The 18,269-nt window shown below is 32.6% G+C and overlaps 3 protein-coding genes and 1 pseudogene across 3 annotated transcripts; 2 read left to right on the top strand and 2 right to left on the bottom strand.

Annotated features, from left to right (window-relative positions):
• The first annotated feature begins 4,063 nt into the window (after nt 1–4,063).
• On the top strand, nt 4,064–9,781 carry LOC133032509 (uncharacterized). Its single transcript, XM_061106480.1, has 2 exons — nt 4,064–4,138; nt 8,894–9,781. Exon 2 carries the CDS (start codon nt 8,894–8,896, stop codon nt 9,683–9,685), a length of 792 nt encoding a protein of 263 aa, XP_060962463.1. The 5' UTR covers nt 4,064–4,138; the 3' UTR covers nt 9,686–9,781.
• Nucleotides 9,782–12,267: 2,486 nt separating this feature from the next.
• LOC115702474 (EPIDERMAL PATTERNING FACTOR-like protein 6) lies at nt 12,268–14,237 on the top strand. Its single transcript, XM_030629919.2, has 3 exons — nt 12,268–12,571; nt 12,889–12,968; nt 13,505–14,237. Exons 1-3 carry the CDS (start codon nt 12,463–12,465, stop codon nt 13,697–13,699), a joined length of 384 nt encoding a protein of 127 aa, XP_030485779.2. The 5' UTR covers nt 12,268–12,462; the 3' UTR covers nt 13,700–14,237.
• Nucleotides 14,238–14,582: 345 nt separating this feature from the next.
• LOC115703254 (5S ribosomal RNA) lies at nt 14,583–14,700 on the bottom strand (annotated as a pseudogene).
• Nucleotides 14,701–14,858: 158 nt separating this feature from the next.
• Nucleotides 14,859–17,622, bottom strand: LOC115709638 (adenylate kinase 1, chloroplastic). Its single transcript, XM_030637800.2, has 5 exons — nt 17,152–17,622; nt 16,503–16,643; nt 16,025–16,297; nt 15,670–15,832; nt 14,859–15,294 (listed from the first exon to the last, which is right to left on the bottom strand). Exons 1-4 carry the CDS (start codon nt 17,470–17,472, stop codon nt 15,695–15,697), a joined length of 873 nt encoding a protein of 290 aa, XP_030493660.2. The 5' UTR covers nt 17,473–17,622; the 3' UTR covers nt 14,859–15,294; nt 15,670–15,694.
• Nucleotides 17,623–18,269: the final 647 nt, after the last annotated feature.

The following is an 18,269-nucleotide window of genomic DNA, read 5'->3' as shown; positions in this document are numbered from 1 at the left end:
AGGTGTACTAATTACAAATTCATATTACAATATTTTTCAATCTCTGAGTTTAAAAATATGTGTCAAAATATTTTTTTTTTCTAATTTTTATTTTTATAGTAGTATTCGTTATAGTTAGTATATTATTTCTGTAAAGTTTTAACTTTTTTTAAATAATTTACCGTGTCAAAAATAGATTTAAAGTTTTTTGAACACAACGAAAAATAAAAATATAAGACCGTTGATTTGTTATCCATATCAGAATTCCCATACTTTCACTCTTGGTAACCATTTATCTTTTATACTATTTTTTCTAAAAGAAAACCATATTTTTATAAACTTTGCCAATAAAAAAATTCCTATATAAACATATGAGCTTTATATTATTTTTTAATGGGTAATACCTATGAATAGTTACTAAAAAAATTTAACTGTAAATATTAATTTTAAAAATATTAAATCATCAAATTTTGATCTAATAACGAATAATAAAAAAAAATTTAAATTTCTATGCTTAATTTAACTACTTAATTATGCTTCGATTGTTGTCGAAACTATCTGGAAAGTGCGAAACGAATTTATACATAATAACTCTCATCCAGATGTTTTGAAATGTATTGACCAGGTTAAAACGCATTGGAGAGGATGCACCACCACATGCAGAGGCGAAGGTACTTTATGCTGTGTGGTGGCCATGGCCCCCCCTCAAATTTCCCAAAAAAATAAATCAACAAATATATGTATTTTATAAAATAATATAAAATAATATAAAGTAGATGAGAAGAAAGAAGAAGAAGATGAAGAGAGAAAGAGAAAGTGAATGAGAATTTCTGAGTTGTTTATTCCAATGGGGTGAACCCCTATTTATACAAATACAAGAGTGAGATATTAAGAAACTAAGAAAAAGGGAAACTAAAGAAAAGAGGAATGTTCATTACAATTCATGGTAATAAATAAAAGATTTGGACATCCACATAATTATTAATATTTATAACAATGTATAATTAATCTCTTTAACTTACTGCTATATATAAGCATTTAGATATATAATAATAGTATAATATATTTTAACAACTTATTATTATCAATATATTTATGAAAATATAATTAAGATTGATACTAATGCTTCTCTATTGAGATGTGTAATTAAAAATTTAATTTATTAAATTAAAAATTATCATATAAATAATATGTATTTTTTATAGAAATTATAATTTTTATTATGTATTTTTTATTATAACTACAAAATAATTTTTTTCATTATTTTTTCTAATCATATATTTTATTTTATTTAAGATTACCGTTAAATTTTTTTAAAAAAAATTAAATAGTTTACAGTGCTGAAAATAAAATTCAAACAAATATTTACTGCGCATATATAAAAAAAATAATTATGAGTACAATAAAATATTTTAACCTAATTATGGCACTGTAATTTGGAATTTTTTTTAAAAAAATTATAAGTGATCCTAAATAATTACAAACGTGCACGAACATGAAAACAAAATCGAAAAATTTCTTGAATGCCGAAACAAATAAGAGTGTACCAAAACAATGATTTTAAGGGAAATGCACTATATATATAGATATTACATGTTACACAAAGTATTGGATAATTCTATAGTTTATCTCTAAAAGAGTTATCTCGGACTACTTAACTATTTTTGCATTTAGGATTCTTAGTCCAAATTATTTTCATTATTATGTATATTGCAGTTATTTAAAATTATTTGTAAATTTTTAGGAAAAATATAAATTTTTATAGTGCCGAAAATAAAGTTAAAAATTTGCACGGTTGACTATTTTTTCTTATAAGCGTGGTCAATAATTATTTAAACTTTATTTTTAACACTGTAAACTATTCGAAGTTTCTAAAAAAAATTACAAATGGTGAAAAAAAAAACTATAATATGCATGATCATAAAAAAAAAAAATTGCACTAAAAACTTACTTAGATGTCAAAAATGATAGAAAATGTATTAAAGCGATTTTTTAGTTAGGGGCGCATTATAGATTTTTTCTTTTTAAATAAATAAAATTAATAATTGGCCCCCCTAATAATCAAATCCTCGCTCCGCCCCTGACCACATGATCTTATGCCTTTCTAATATTCTACTATTCCACAACTTGTTCCAGAGTGCCGGAGCTACCTCACAATGACGAGCTCTATCCATAGCTTGAGACAGATAAGCAGATTTGCTTATAAACTGGCCGCTTTTAGCCAGAGTCCACACCCATCTATCATTCCCTTGGCCAGAGGGTTTTTCCCCTTTAGCGATTGCTGACACCGTTTCTCTATCAAATAGACCATTTAGCTTTGGGATGTCCCAATCTCCATTCTCAAGCAATAAATCATCAACACAAAGATCATTGGTTAAGACCCCGCCTTTTGGTTTCGGGGTAAAACCTTTCAGGTGAGGAATCCAGGGATCCCTCCAAATGCTAGTCGCCCTTCCATTTGTGATGTAAGGGTGGGATCAGAAAGTATGTGCTTAGCGGTGGTAGCTAGGAACCATCTAGGTGCGGTGGTTCGAATTCACACGGATCGTTTGGACTTCTCGGATGCACTGTATGGAGAGGCAGCGGCTTGTTGTGCAGCGGTTTCGTTGGCTCTAGAGGAAGATTTTAAGTTTGTTTTGATCGAGAGTGACCCGAGATTAGTTATCAATGCTCTCAATGGGACGGAGGCTCATTGGGCGATTGACAATTATATCTCATTTTGTGCTAAGTCATCTCCCTCCTTTAATTGTTGTAATTTTATGTATGTTAGTAGAACTTGTAATTTTGCAGCCCATAATGTGGCTAACTGGGCTTTTATTAACAAGTTGTATGGGATTATTCTTGTTTCTTCGGTTCCGGAGAACCTTTTACGTAATGACCGCGAGGTCTAACTTTGCTTATTAATGGTACGATTACGCTTTTTTTTTTTTTCAAATTTAACTACTTAATTAAAAAAATATAAAAAAATATATTTTTTATATTATATCAAAATATGTTTATATATAAAAATATTTAAGTGAAACTCAACTTTTATTTATTTATTTATTTATTTGCTAAAACCTTTTTTTATTATTTTTTTTTTTCAACCTATGGGACAATCTCAGCTCATATTATGTAAAAGTGAGAGATTTTTCTAATTAGATAGAAAAATTAAGCATAAAAACTCAATTTTTTATAATTTTACCCATTCATGGGTAATACCCATTAAGAGTATCCATATATATATATATATTTAATTTTAACGATAATTGAGGGAGAAACTATAAAAAAAATTATACTTTTTCTTATTATTTGTTTATTATTGGAGTTAAAGTACTCAATAATTAGAAAGTTGTAACACAAAGTATTAGAAAAGATAGTAGTGGTACAATTGATTAACAAAGCTATTATTGTTACCAAGTTTTTTTTTTTTTATATATATATATATAAAACTTAGTCAAAAAAAAAAAAGATGAAACTCACTAATTACTCAACTATTAATTGAAACACTATTGAAGCTTTTAAAAACTCAACCAGCTAAAGTCTTGTCAAGATATATAATTTGTTAAACTTAAAAGATAATATGCATGTTGGAACTTTTACATGTGAAATTGTTAAAAATTAAGAAAAGTGTAAAGTTTGATTGGAGTGCCCTTATTGAAATATTAGTCCCACATGGAGAGAGCTTTTCTCTCTGGAGCCTTCTAGCAGGTATGTCGTCCATCTCTTTGTTCTCTTTGAGTTTGGTTCCTCAATCGGAGGATCTCGTCCACCCTAACTGGTATAGTGGTGGTTTGACCTTTTGCACTTCCCCTCATTTGCCTACTCTCTCATTTTCCCTATGTAATAAATGCTCTAGGGGTTATTATGAGTTTCTTTCCCATCTCATTAACTCTGATCAGAGCATTAATTGCTCAAAACACTTCCTTTTGTCTCCCCTCATTAATTTTTCCCATCATTCCCTTTTGTCTCCTCGCCATTTACTCTTGATTTCCCGTATCTTTTATCAGAAAAACCCCCTTGATTATCGTAAATTGGGGGCGGATGCCTGTGTTCCCAATGTCCTTCAGGTTCCCCTCATTAATATGGCTGCTGTGGATGCGACTTCAGATGTGACTAGGGCGGGTTTCAGGTGTATTCTCCGTGGCTTTTGGTTCTTCCTATATATCTCCAAGCTCAGGTATCTTTTTCTTCATCTTCATCCTCTCATCTGGTTTTTTCCTGCTTTTATTTTCGTGCTTTCTTCTTCTGTTGCTATGGATGAATTTTTAAACAATGTCTCAAATGCTCTTGTTCTCCCTCCTGAAGAATCCACTGTCTTTACTTATGACACTGGTTCTTCCAGTTCTGAACCAGTCCCCATTAGTCTCCTTCTTAAACTCCATACTGTACGTCCCTACAACCGACCTTCTCTCCTGAAAACTCTATCGGGTATCTGGTCATCGCAGTGCCGTTTTCCTGTTACTGTGTCTGAGCATGCAGATGGCATGTTCATGGTCTCCTTTGGCTGTGAAGGGGACAAGGGTAGAGTTTTAGAGGGTCAACCGTGGCATTTTGCCCAAGCCCTCACTATCTTTGCTGCTCCTGATAGTTCCTTCCCACTTACTCCTGACAATCTCCACTATGTTCCTTTTTGGATCCAAGTTTATGGTATCCCTTTTATGTGTAAGTCCTATGACCTTGCTAGATTTATAGCAATGGAGATTGGTGATCTTATTGAGGTGGATAAGGACACCATCAAAGAGGGTACTGGTCCTTACCTGCGGCTGAGAGTTCTCGTGGATGTTAATTTGTCCATTAGGAGGGGTATGAACATTAAATTTATTAGGATGGGGCGTGAGTTTGTTAAGTGGTTAGATTTCAAGTACGAGCGATTGCCTGATTTCTGTTTCTTCTGTGGGAAATTGGATCACACAAAAAAATTCTGTGTGGCTTTCTTACAGAGATGTGATGAGCTTCTAACTGAGCCTTTATGTCCTTATAACATCCTCCTTAGGGGTAAGGAAAAGATTACTGACAAAACACAACCTTTCCAATATCCCCATCCCCCTGCCATCACTTTGATGAACTACCAACCCGTCAACCTTAACATGCCTCCCCAACACTTGTCTGCTCAAACTATCAATTTCCCTTCCTTTCTCAGCCTTAATGATCATTTCACTGGACCTTTTGCCTCTCCTGCTTCTACTGGAGTGCTTATGATGCCAACACCATTTAACCCCAACTTCCCTGCTGCTTCCTCACAGCCCACTAGGCCTAACTTTGACATATCTTTGCGGCCTTCGGCTTTTATATCTTATTCCACTGATTCATTAATTGTGGCTGACAAGCCGACTGATCACATGCAAGCTTCCACCACTGGTTTTAATACTCCTATCTCTTGCTCTGATATTTCTTCTTCTGGTGGTGATATTGCTATGGGAGTTAGCTCTTCCCCAAGTCTTCCTGATCCTGCAGTCCGTGGGAAGGGGTTAGCTTCTGCCTCTGGAGTGAAGAGACCTTCTTTCCAGCCACACAATGTTGTGGTTGGAGGCTCTGTAAGGTCCCAACTGAAACGTGCTCGTGCTGGAGATAGAGAAGATGAGTCTTCTCTTGCTGCTGAAAATCTGGAACAGGCGGGTGTTGCTATGCACACCCGCCCAGAAAAATGAGCGTTTTAAGTTGGAATGCACGTGGTTTGGGGAGTACACGTGCATTCCGGAGGCTCTCCCTGCTTGTCAAAGATCAGTGCCCTGATGTTGTTTTTTTGATGGAAACCCGATTGCCTATTATGGCTGTGGATCGTGTTAGAGTAGCTTTAGGTTTTGATAATGGTTTTGAAGTCCCTAGGAAATATTTTGGAGGTGGACTTCTTCTTTTGTGGAAAGCTACTGTTTATGTAAATATTTTATCTTACTCTAGTAATCATATAGATTGTAATATTAGTTTTAATGATAATGAAATGTTTCATTTTACTGGCTATTATGGTTCTCCTGTTGCTGCTAATCGTCCCCTTACTTGGAACCTTTTGGAAAAAACTTACTCTAATGCTCCTAATCTTCCTTGGCTTATAATGGGTGATTTTAATAGTTTTTTGTCTTTTGATGATAAAATAGGGAGTAACTATTATAATTATAGTGATATGGATAATTTTGCTAATTTTCTTGATAAGTACTGTCTTTCTGCACTCTCTTTTGAGGGTGATAAATATACTTGGCATAAAGGGTCGGTGCATGAGCGGCTTGATTGGGCCTTAGAATCTGAGTCTTGGAAGAATCTCTTTCCTACTGCTACTTTGTACCATTTACCATTTCATGGCTCTGACCATCGCCCTCTTAAGGTTTGCCTTACTGAACCGAATGTGTCTAGAACTCACTCCTTTAGGAAGAGGTTTCAATTTGAAAACATCTGGCTCCAAAGTCCTGTTTTTTACTCCACTGTTCAGGACTCTTGGACTAAGTCTTCCAGGGTCTCTTCTTGTCCAAATGCTTTTAGTGAGTTCCTTTATTGCCAAGAAGGTTGTATTTCAGCTCTAAAGTCTTGGAATAAGTCCACTAAGGTCATGTTTCAATCTAGAATTCAGGATACTCAGAAGGAAATTGATAGACTTCAAGCTTCTACTTCTGGTAGTAGTGAATCTACCCTGAGAATCCAGAATTTACAGTCCCAACTGGATGCTCTTCTTTACAAAGAAGAGGTCTATTGGAAGCAACGATCTAGGGTTAATTGGCTTAGAGCTGGCGATAAAAATACTAAGTTTTTTCATAGGTTTGCTTCTCATAGGAAAAAGAATAATACTATCAAATATTTAAAGGATGATTTTGGCAATAGTACTAATAATCCTGAGGATATGTTTAGTATAGTTTCCTCTTTTTTCACTACTCTTTTCAGTTCTGAGGGCTGTGATGCTGAGGCTACTAGTCACATCCTTGATTGTTTAGGGCCCCCTCTAGATGAGTCTGATGTTGAATATTTGGCTAGCCCTTATACTGCTCAAGAAGTGAAAAAAGCTGTTTTTAGTCTCTCGGGGGATAGAGCTCCGGGGTTGGATGGTTTAAATGCTTTTTTCTATCAAAAAAATTGGACCACGTTAGGAGCTAGTTTTGTTAATGCGATTTTAGATTGCTTAAATAAGGGAATTGATTTTTCTGATATTAATACTACTCTAATAGTTTTAATTCCTAAAAAACAGCATGCTCATTCTTTAAAAGATTTTCGACCTATAAGTCTTTGCACTACTATGTATAAAGTCATCTCTAAAGTCCTAGCTAATCGACTTAAAGTAGTGTTAGATAAAATAATCTCCCCTTTCCAAAGTGCTTTTGTTTCTGGGCGTATTATTTTTGATAACATTCTTATTGCCCAAGAAATTGTTCATGCAATCAATAATAGGAAACATGGTAAGCGTGGATGGGCTGCTCTTAAGCTAGATATGGCTAAAGCTTTTGACCGTGTGGAGTGGCCTTTTTTGGAAAGTCTTATGTTCCATTTTAACTTCCCTACTAGTTTTGTTAGTTTAATTATGAAATGTATCTCTACTACCAATCTTTCTTTTCTTCTAAATGGTGTTGTTTATGGCTCCCTTAAACCTTCGAGAGGTCTTAGACAGGGGGATCCTTTGTCCCCCTACCTCTTTATCCTTTGTGCTGAAGGCTTATCTTCTCTTCTTAGGAATCGGCAGGAATCTCATACTTTTAATGGTATTGCTATCTCTCGTCATGCCCCTGCTATTTCTCATTTATTTTTTGCGGATGACAGCCTCTTATTTTGTACGGCTGATAGAAATTCTTGTTTGGCACTTCAGGACGTGTTTAAGATTTACTCTAAGGCTTCTGGGCAAGCTATTAACTTCTCTAAGTCCTCTATTCTTTTCTCACCCAATACTGATCCCAGTATTCGCACTTTATTTTTCCACACCTTTAATCTTGAGGATCGACCTTTTGGTTGTAAATATTTAGGTCTTCCTCAGTGTCTCTCTCGCTCTAAACACCATTCTTTTACTTTTTTGAGTGATAAAGTTGCTTCTGTTCTCAGAAGTTGGTCTTCCAAGTGTTTCTCTAGGGCAGGAAAAGAAGTTCTCTTGAAGGCTGTTATCCAAGCTATCCCTGCTTATGCTATGGCCTGTTTTAGGATTCCTGTTAGAATTTGTAAGGGAATTGAGGCTGCGATGGCTAGATTCTGGTGGGGCTCTTCAGGGGAAGTTAGGAAAATTCACTGGAAATCTTGGAAATCCATGTGTCAATCTAAATTCAGGGGTGGTTTGGGGTTTAGGTCCCTTGTGCATTTTAACCAAGCTATGCTTGCAAAGCAAGCTTGGCGTATTTTCCAAAATCCCAACTCTTTACTGAGTTTGATTCTTAAAGCTAGATACTTTCCACAATCTTCTATACTTGAAGTTGTCCCTGGTCACAGTCCTTCGTTTTCCTGGCGAAGCATATTATGGGGTAGGGACTTGTTGGCATCTGGGCTCATTTGGAAAGTGGGTAACGGGTCTGGGATTAACACACTTGGAGATCACTGGCTCCCAAACAATAGGTTTAAGTTCTTTGCTTCAAATAACCCTCCCCCTTCTTCTCATTTACTCTCTTTTTTTATCTCTGATTCGGGTACATGGGACGTGGGAAAATTACAATCTTGCTTTGATGAGTCTATGGTCAAAGACATCCTTGCCGTCCCTATTTCTGGTCATTATGGTCATGATAAGCAAATTTGGGAAAAAGAGAGTTCTGGGTGTTTCACTGTAAAGTCTGCCTATCATTTGGCCTTTTCTAACCAAGATCTCCCTTCCTCTTCTTCTTTTTCTAATTCTAAAAAATTTTGGAAAAAAGTCTGGTCCTCCCCTGCTCCTCCTAAGGTTAAACTCTTTATTTGGCGTTTATTATCAAATGCTATCCCGGTTGCTTTTTCTTTGTTTAAAAAATGTGTAATTGATTCTCCTTTGTGTCCTGTTTGTAAGATGGACAAGGAAACTATTCATCATGCTTTGCTAGATTGCTCCAGGGCCAGGAAAGCTTGGCGATATTCCAGGTTTGCTAATTATTTTCATACTTCTAAAACTTTGGATATTGCTGCATTTCTTCATGGTCTTTTTCACATGCTGGATAAAAATGATGTTGGAATTTTATTTTGTTTTATTTGGGCTTTATGGAATCAAAGAAACAATATTGTACATAATCAGTTCACTTTGCCCCCTCAAGAAGTGTATGATTGGAGTCTTAATTATTTCTTTAAGTTTCTGGATGCACAACATCACTATGTTTCAGGTTCTCAATCTACATCCAATTCGGCCCAGCCTAGGCAGATTCCTATCTCCACAGGGTTTAAAATTTTTACAGATGCAGCCATAGATTCAGTTAATCAAAAGCATAGTATTGGAGTGGTGGTCTTAGATGCTGATAATGCAGTGAAAGCTGGTTTTTCTGCTCCTTTTTCTGGATTGGTTCCTCCTGCTGTTGCTGAAGCTAAGGCTGTTTTTCAGGCAATACAATGGGCTCAATTGATTTCTCTCCCTGTGGATGTTTTGCTAACAGACTGTAAATCAATTGTAGACAAGCTTTCTTCTAGCAGTTGGAATAATAGTGTTTTGGATGATGTATTGTCTAATATTCAGAACTTGTTATCCTTCAGTCCAAGACTAACTATTTCCTATGTTCCTAGGGAAAACAATTTTCTTGCTCACAAATTAGCTAAGTTTGGTCTTGGATTAGATAATGAGTTAGTTTGGAATGGTTCTTTGCCTTCCCTATAACTTGTAGCTTTATTTGCTTGTACTGTTCTCTTGTTTTGTAATAAAGCACAAGTTTTTTCAAAAAAAAAAAAAATATTAGTCCCACATGTAAAAGGAACATGTTGTTAGAGGTGTATATTGCTCACCAAAACAAAACATGACCCGTATAAAGCTCCATTGAAATTAGACCTAATCTTCACATCATATAAAACTGTATGAGTTTATTTATTTCTATAAATAAACTGTGTTTTAGAGGATTAATAGTGCTTTTTCTTACAAATATCTTAGTTAAATGATTAAGTAAGGGTGTGTTTGCTAACCGTTTATTAATTAATTTTTTATTTTTTTAATTAAAAAAATGAAAATATTTCTTAAAAATATGTTCTATAAAACTGTTTTCATCATTTTTTAATTAAAAATTATTAAAAAATTTAAAAACAAAAATTTACTTTTAAAATTTTTTAAACAGTTTTTTTAATCAATATTTTGGATTTCGACCCCAATCTTGACCATGGGACCCAGACTACGGCCTCAACCCCAGTCTCGGATCCGGACCACGGCCCTAGCACTAGGCCCGAATAAAATCAAATATATAAAAATAAAAATAAAAATTATAGAACACACTTTTGTTATATATTTTTCAAATTAAAAAAATAAAAGTGGTTATAAAAACACAAATTTTACTTTCATTTTTGTGATCAAAAAATTAAAAAGCAAAAGTGTTACCAAACTCCTCTTAAGATTATTTAAATATTTGTCTTATTTTTTAAAGAATTATTATTTAAGGTGGCGTTTGGTAATACTTTCTTAATCAATTTTCTGTTTTTAAAATTGGAAAAGTAAAAATAATTTTTAAAAACATGTTCTATAAAAACTGTTTTCATTTTTCAATTTTTTAATTGAGAATAAAAATTTTGAAAACAAAAAAAAATTACTTTCAATATTTTTTTAAACAGTTTTTTTCTTAATCAATATTTTGGACTCCGACCAGACTTGGACCCAAATCCCCCAAGGCCCTGGCACTAAACTCGGCATCTGACCCAACCCGAATTTGACTCCAGACCTAGACCCGATTTAAATAAAATCAAAAAATAAATTTTATAAAATACACTTTTATTTTTTATTTTTAAGATCAAAAAATAAAAGTAGTTATATAACGCATTTTTATTTTTCAAAAATAAAAATTTTACTTTATCTTGTGATTAAAAAATTAAAAAATAGAAATATTACAACCACACCAAAATAATCTTTATATTTGTATATTTGTTCCAAGCTACGTACCAAAATATATGTGTGATATAATAAAGTGAAGATAGATTTAGTAAGTGTAAAAGAGTAATATGATCATTTAATTCCAAGTTCTGAAATCACGTTTATGTCAGAACCCATATTCAATTGCCATCTATACATTTTACTTCATAAATGTTATAATAATATTATATGTATATTTTGTATAAATGACACACCACGTGAATGCCCTCATTTTCTTCCTATCAAGGTGATAACAAAGATTCAAATGAATAAAATTGATACCAAAGAGAGAAAATATAAATTCAAAGTTTTTTTTTTTAAATAGTAACTAATTACATGCCAATAGAACAAATAAAAGAAATTTATTAACCCGCTATGATTTTTAAATAAAAAGTTTTTTTAAATTCATTTTTATCATTTTTTTTGGCTGAGCATATAAATATGTTTTGTTTTTTTGACAAAAAAAAAATTATAGAAGAAAACTCAAAAGAAAAATTAAAAATATAGAAAGAATAGCTTATTGGGTAACCAGTTACATCCTTAAGGTAACCAGTTACCTTATTTATCTATTTTTTTAATTATTTTTAAAAAAATTCCAATGATATACACTAGAAAGAAAAAGGAGATCACGATGATGCAGATTTCTTCCTCCTCTTTCGGTGGCTTAGTCAGTTCTAGGGACCACGTGCTATAGCCATAGGCCTTCAAGAGTCAAGTATAATTCCTTACAATGAGGGACGTTGTAGTAACATTCGACGAAGAAGTAAGGTTGTTAATAAAGATTTTCTTACCACTACACCGTACAATTGGTAAAATATATTATTTTTGAAAAATAAAATTATAATTTTTGTACAAAATATATAAAACACATTAACCATATCATTATATAACATGAATAATAATAAAGTAAAATAAAGAAGTATATCCCAAGAAAAAAAAAACAAAAAATAATAGCAATAATAATTGTATAAGATGTGTATAAATGGGGAGACAAGAAAAATCTGATAAACATGTATATATAGTGACTTATGATACTTATCATGAGTACATATAAATATATATATATGTATGTATGCAGGTGTGTATATGTGATTTGAATTTAAAGTGTAGTAATTATGTGTGTGTGTGTTCATTTATAGATATCAAGACACACATATATATTTATATAATAGGTAGGATTTTTGTATTATGTATTATTGTAGTGTTGGAACTAGGGTTAGGATGACTTACGAAAACATGTGAAAGACTAGGGCTTTCAAAAAATGGCCATGGATCATGTGAATACAAAAATAGAGAGAGAGGTTGTACCTTCTATGCTCTTAATTATATATATATATATAGCTTATTGTATATATTGATGCCAACCATCACAATTTTTTATCACTCACAAAATTTATAACAACCCCTTTTGCCTTCTTCTTTTGTATTTTCTCTCCTTGAAAATCCACTTAATTAATTCTTTGATATAAAAAATATATATTCTCTCCTATATATAAATATACTCTTAATTATTTCTATATATCCTATATTATTGGAAAATTCAAATCATGATGATGAAGGGCATATCAATTGTTCATCAACTTAAGATCAACACAGCTTATTTTCTAGTGATTTTCTTAGTGATTACTACCACCTTTGGCTTGAGGCCTCACCAATGTAAGTCAAAGTGATATATCTCATTATGCATATGCATGTTTATATAAATATATATAAATTTATATATATATGTATATATATATTTACAAAATGCTTCATCTCCTACACTAATTAAAGATCATTAGTTTAGATATATTTTCTTCTTAAAAACTTTATTATGTATACATAATTATATAGTATATTATATACTTATATATTGTAAAGTATATCGATTTTCAAAAGATATAAAATAATCCAAATCCAAAAATGTGATTAGTTTGTGAAATTATAACATTATCTCTAACACTTGTTATTATTGATTTTTTTTTTCTAAATAGATATGTCAGTTACAGTTAGATCAAGAAATGAAGGAGGTGAAGTTGGCATGAGAAACAATGACCCCAACTTATTCTCCAAGGTTAAAAAAATTTCCACTCTCTCTTTAATTAGTTCACAAAAACACTTGTTAAAGAGTGTGCAATACTATTAGCAACCGAAGGACCAATTTAAAAAGTCTGGCATCCGAGGAAAAAAAACACTCTGTAGTCCCCAACAAAAAAAAAAAGAGAAAAATAAAATTCAAAACCTAATTTTAACCTTTTTTTTTTCACAAAACAAAAGATTCGAAAATTAAAATTTTAAAATACGAAGTCCAAATAGGTAAATGATGCAAAACATATGGTCGAAAACATACATTCGTAAGAAAGATTTTTTTGATCTATGACACTATTGTTCCAGTCTTTAATTATGTTATGGTTACTTTTTTTTTTAGCTATTTACATACTTTTTACTTAAAAGGTTTAGAATTTGGTCGAAGTGAGTATTGTCTTCAACTCCGCTAATTGAATAATTAGAAGAGATTGATTTCTACCGTCTGTCTTTCGCTTCTATCATATTATATAATATATTCAATTTGTATAAACCCTAACTAACATTTTTGTGGATTAATTGCAGAAAAAAGATGAAGTAGTAGGATTGGGAATGGAGATGTACCCAACAGGGTCAAGCTTGCCTGATTGTTCACATGCTTGTGGGCCATGCTTTCCATGCAAAAGGGTTATGGTGAGCTTCAAATGCTCTGTGGAGTCTTGTCCCATTGTCTACAGATGTATGTGCAAAGGCAAATATTACCATGTCCCTTCCAATTAACAATAATAATTTTGTATTACTTTTAATTAATTTAATTATTAGTACTCTATTACCTCCTTCCCCTACTATCTAATCATTTTAATTAACCACTTATTTCTTTCTTCTTCTTCTTTAGTAATTTCTATTTTAGGTAGGTTTTCGGAAAAATGTTGTACATGTTTTTATCTATCCCCATTAAATTGAAATCTCTATGTTGAGAATTCATATTCTAAACTATGTCCATCTAATAAAATTGAGACAACTTATTTAAGAAAATGATCATATGATTTGTTATTTTTAAATAATAAGTTATCACAATTCTATTAGGTGGTCATAATTTTGACCTTGAATCTTTTTTGGCTTGCTAAGTGTTATTAATGACATTTATTTTTGTTTCAAATCAAAGAAGGAAAAACTTTCATTTATTGAAAGATGTTGAGGGGTTTCTTTACTATGGTTGTTTGTGGAGTTTTAGTGAATTAGTGATTATTAAATATTTTATGTATTATTTTATACCTTTGCCCATATTACCAAAAAAATAAATGTATATTACATCAAATTCTTGATAGTATCAAAATGATTGAGCATATGTATGTAAAGAATAAAGGGTGTAGAAATAAAGATCAAAGTACAAATTTTGAGACCTTTTTACTAAAGGAAGTGAAAATCTCAATATTTTTCAATAATCTTGTCTCATATTCTATCACTATAAACACAAATTATTCCTAAAATCTAAAGATAAAGAAAATTACATAAGAACATGGAGCAACTTCTTGAAGCCAAGCCTAAAAGAGATTTAAAGTTTGTACTAGGATGAGTTCAAAAAATTATAACAATTGCTATGTCAATACAAAGTAAAGACTTTGAACTCCAACATTTTCAAGAACAAAACACATAATAGGTAGGGGTGAACACGAAGACTTTCTAAAAGGTCACCCATCCTAATACTACTCTCGCCAAAACAAGCTTAACTGTAAAATTTTGATGGGATATGGTGCATTAATGCTGGTATGATCACACCCAACACATGATAGGTAATTGTTCCAAGTAAAAATATAAATTTAAGAACTAATCCCCATTAAGGGACATGCTTGCTTGTGATCTTAAGCTTAGAGAGTTTATGAATGTGACAACTAAGAAATGTACTTGTAGAGCTCAATCTATCTTGCACCACTGAAACTATAGCAATCAAGAGCTGGTTTTGAGCCCCAATTTCATGTTGCAGCTGAATTTACTTACTGCTTGGCAATGCTTAGCCAACCAGCTCGGCCAGCTGCTTATTCAATGTGTTATTATTATGATAATTATTATTACATTCATAATAATGGCACACAAAACTAGTCATGCTATACACCTAGATATCCTAATTCAACTATACATTCCAACAAGTAATTAAGAAAGCACATAACCAATCACCATATGAATTGAATACCCTGGTGATTGAGTTTTGAAAATTCAATAAATGTGATTATAAAACAAAGTGAAAATGTAGAGCTCAATCTATCTTGTACCACTCAAACTATTGCAGTCAAGAGCTGGTTTTTGTACCCCATTACATGTCTGCAGCTGAATAAATTTACTGCTTGGCAATACTTAAGCCAACCAACTCGGGCCACCTGCACATTCAAGATGTTTTTTCTTACTATAACGACAATATTTCTGCTGATAATAGTTCACAATCCTTTCTTATTGAAAGCTTTGATAACATCAGTTTCAGTATCACAAAGTTACAAAATTGCTTTATTCAACCAGCTCCCCTCTAACAACAACTAAAAAAATACTCTCTTCCTATCTCTCATATTACAATCATATTAAGAAATCTTGTTTGAAACAAGAAAATAACAAAATAAAAGCTGACAATTTAGTTGGGCATCCGCCGTTGAAAAAAATAGCCACAGATTTCAGATAATTTATTTTCTAATAGGAAAATGAGGTTTCTTTAATAAATATTGTAGCATGCACTTTTAACATGCAAAGAATGTCATGTTTACCATATACTTTGTGTAGACTAATATATTATGCGGCACACTGCTTGTCCTCGTAATCAAGATTAAGAACTTGCAGCAACTTTGGCCATGATTCGGGAATCCCTCCTGGCAAATCAAACTCCAATAGTTTGCCTCGACTACGGTAAAAATTCTCAACAGGTTGACTCTGGAAGAAGCAACAGGTTAGCAAACAAGAGATTTAGTATATAAAAGGTTTTTAAATGGACATATGATAAACACCAGACCAGATTGGGATGATTGAGTATCTTGTTAAGTTAATAGATTTCGCTATTCTAAAATGTTCAAGTGCCCTTTTTCAAAATGAATGATAAGAAATGGATTAATAAGGTAATATTACCTTTTCATTGTATATCTTGAGGCGTTCTGCTACAACTTCCTCGACATCATCTGATCTAGTCACGAGCTTTGACATACAATGTGCAGGGGGAAGGAGTGGGGGCATGATAATTGCAGGATGCCCATTCTCACCCTTGACATTAATAGACGCCACATTGAAGTTCTTCCCACACTGACCACAAATTCTTCTACCGAGGCATTTTTCCATCAGTACATCTTCCCGAAGCTTCAGATTTACTACTAAATCAATGTCAATGACCTCTTCTAGTATCTCCTAAAAAATCCATCGGAAAGCCAACATTTTCAGCACTTTACTAAGAATCTAAATAACCACTCATAAAGTAAATTAAACGCGAAAAGGAAATAAAAAATGATTCAGGATTCAGAATGAGTAACAGCAATCCAAATCCAATTTTTGAGAAAAAAATTATTTACTTATTATCTTTTACTTTGATAATAAGCTACGCACCAAAGCTTACCGCTTGATTTATTGTCCGAGGGAAACCATCAAGAATAAACCCAGATTCGCCTTTTGCATCCCCAGCCTCCAGCCTTTTCGACAACAAGTTTATTATAATTTCATCTGAAACTAACTTACCCTGGTTTACAATCTCAGACAGCTGCAACAAGAAAAACCCAATAACAGGGGGAAATGATATTAAATTTACAATTAAAAAAAACAGGTGGTGATTTTTTTTTCTTTCAAGCTCAACAAAAAACCTGCTTAGCTTAAAATTACCAGTTTAGAAGTGAGAATAACTAGAGTCTAGCTTTTCTTTCTACTAGCTAAACAGAAAAACTTACAAGTAGATGGTCCAGCAATTTAGTCAATTTAGAGCCCACTTAGTTGGAAACATGATTAAAAATAAATACTTTATCCTAAAACAAAGGTTCAATACTCATAATGCAACTTGTCCATTTTTCATGACATTGCGAATGTTGAATAAACTTCACAAAAAACAAATCTTTTTCGGTTAACGATTGGATCGGAAGTAATCACTGTCTTTCAAAACGATCCCATTATAAAAATTAGTACTTTTTCCATAAAATTTCACAATTTATCTTATTGGGTAAGCTAATTCAACAATCAATTAAGGAATGCGTTCATGAATTTAAAATAAAACAAACCTGTTGAGCGAAAGGACCAGCTGAGGCGAGCTCTTCGCGGACGAGATCACCGGTGGCGATGTGAGGAACGTCGAGAAGTTTACAGAGCCGACTAGCATAGGTACCTTTTCCGACACCGGGGCAGCCGAGGAAAACCCATTGGACGTTTCTATCCTTGGGATCTTTACGTGCGAGATTGGTGTTGCGAGAGAATGAAGAATGATGAGATTGGAAATTGGGATTGGGTTCGGAGGCCATAGCTGATGAAGATAAGGATCTCCGTAATAGGGAAGCCATGGAAGAGGAAAATGTAGGTTTGGATAGGCGGGTTAAGGCCGCCATTGGAAGAATTGGAGAAGAAGGTATTGAAGAATTTGGGGGATTTGGGTTTGAAGAAGAAATCTGCAGAGTCTGAATTGATTGAACCCTAACCCTAACGTCCCTCTTAGTAGTCTACCGTACGACAAGGAGAACTTTTAACTAAAATTATAAACAACATCTTATTATAGGTACCTATTTTTTTTTTTTTTAATTAAAATTTCTAATAATTTATAATGTCTAAAATAAATTTAAAATTTATTGAACATTAGTAAAATTAGTAAGCTATATATATGTTGACATGTGATTTCAGACATGAAAATTAATTAAGAGATTGTAATTAGCACAACTCGAATACTAATTATATAAAAATTCTATGGTGCACCCTCTTAAAATGAATGTATTCACTTTCAGATTCAGTAGAATTTTTTAGTCTATTCTTTTATGTTTGTTAACGTTTTTTTTTTAGGAAAAAATACTATTATATTAAACAAAGAATTATAATACAATAGATATTAGAGGAAGTGGTAATTCGTCCAACCATAAGCAATCAGCGTCTACCCAAAGAGTATACTTAGTTAGCACGTGAGCAACTGTATTCGTAGATCTATAAACATGAGAAATTTGTACTCTAAGGAAATTGGACACTATAAGAGAGATATTTACTAACAAATAATGAAAGTCGGAGACAGATGCTTGATTTAACTGCAATCCTTTAACAGCCACAAGAGAATCAGACTTTATGTAGTGAACTGGTAAATGCAGATATTTAAGACATTGCAGACTATACATCAAAGTCATCTTCCATCAATTCTGATCGA

The sequence above is a fragment of the Cannabis sativa genome, chromosome X (genome assembly GCF_029168945.1).
Source record: "Cannabis sativa cultivar Pink pepper isolate KNU-18-1 chromosome X, ASM2916894v1, whole genome shotgun sequence".
Lineage (NCBI taxonomy): Eukaryota > Viridiplantae > Streptophyta > Magnoliopsida > Rosales > Cannabaceae > Cannabis > Cannabis sativa.
This window is presented reverse-complemented; position numbering and strand designations above follow the sequence as displayed.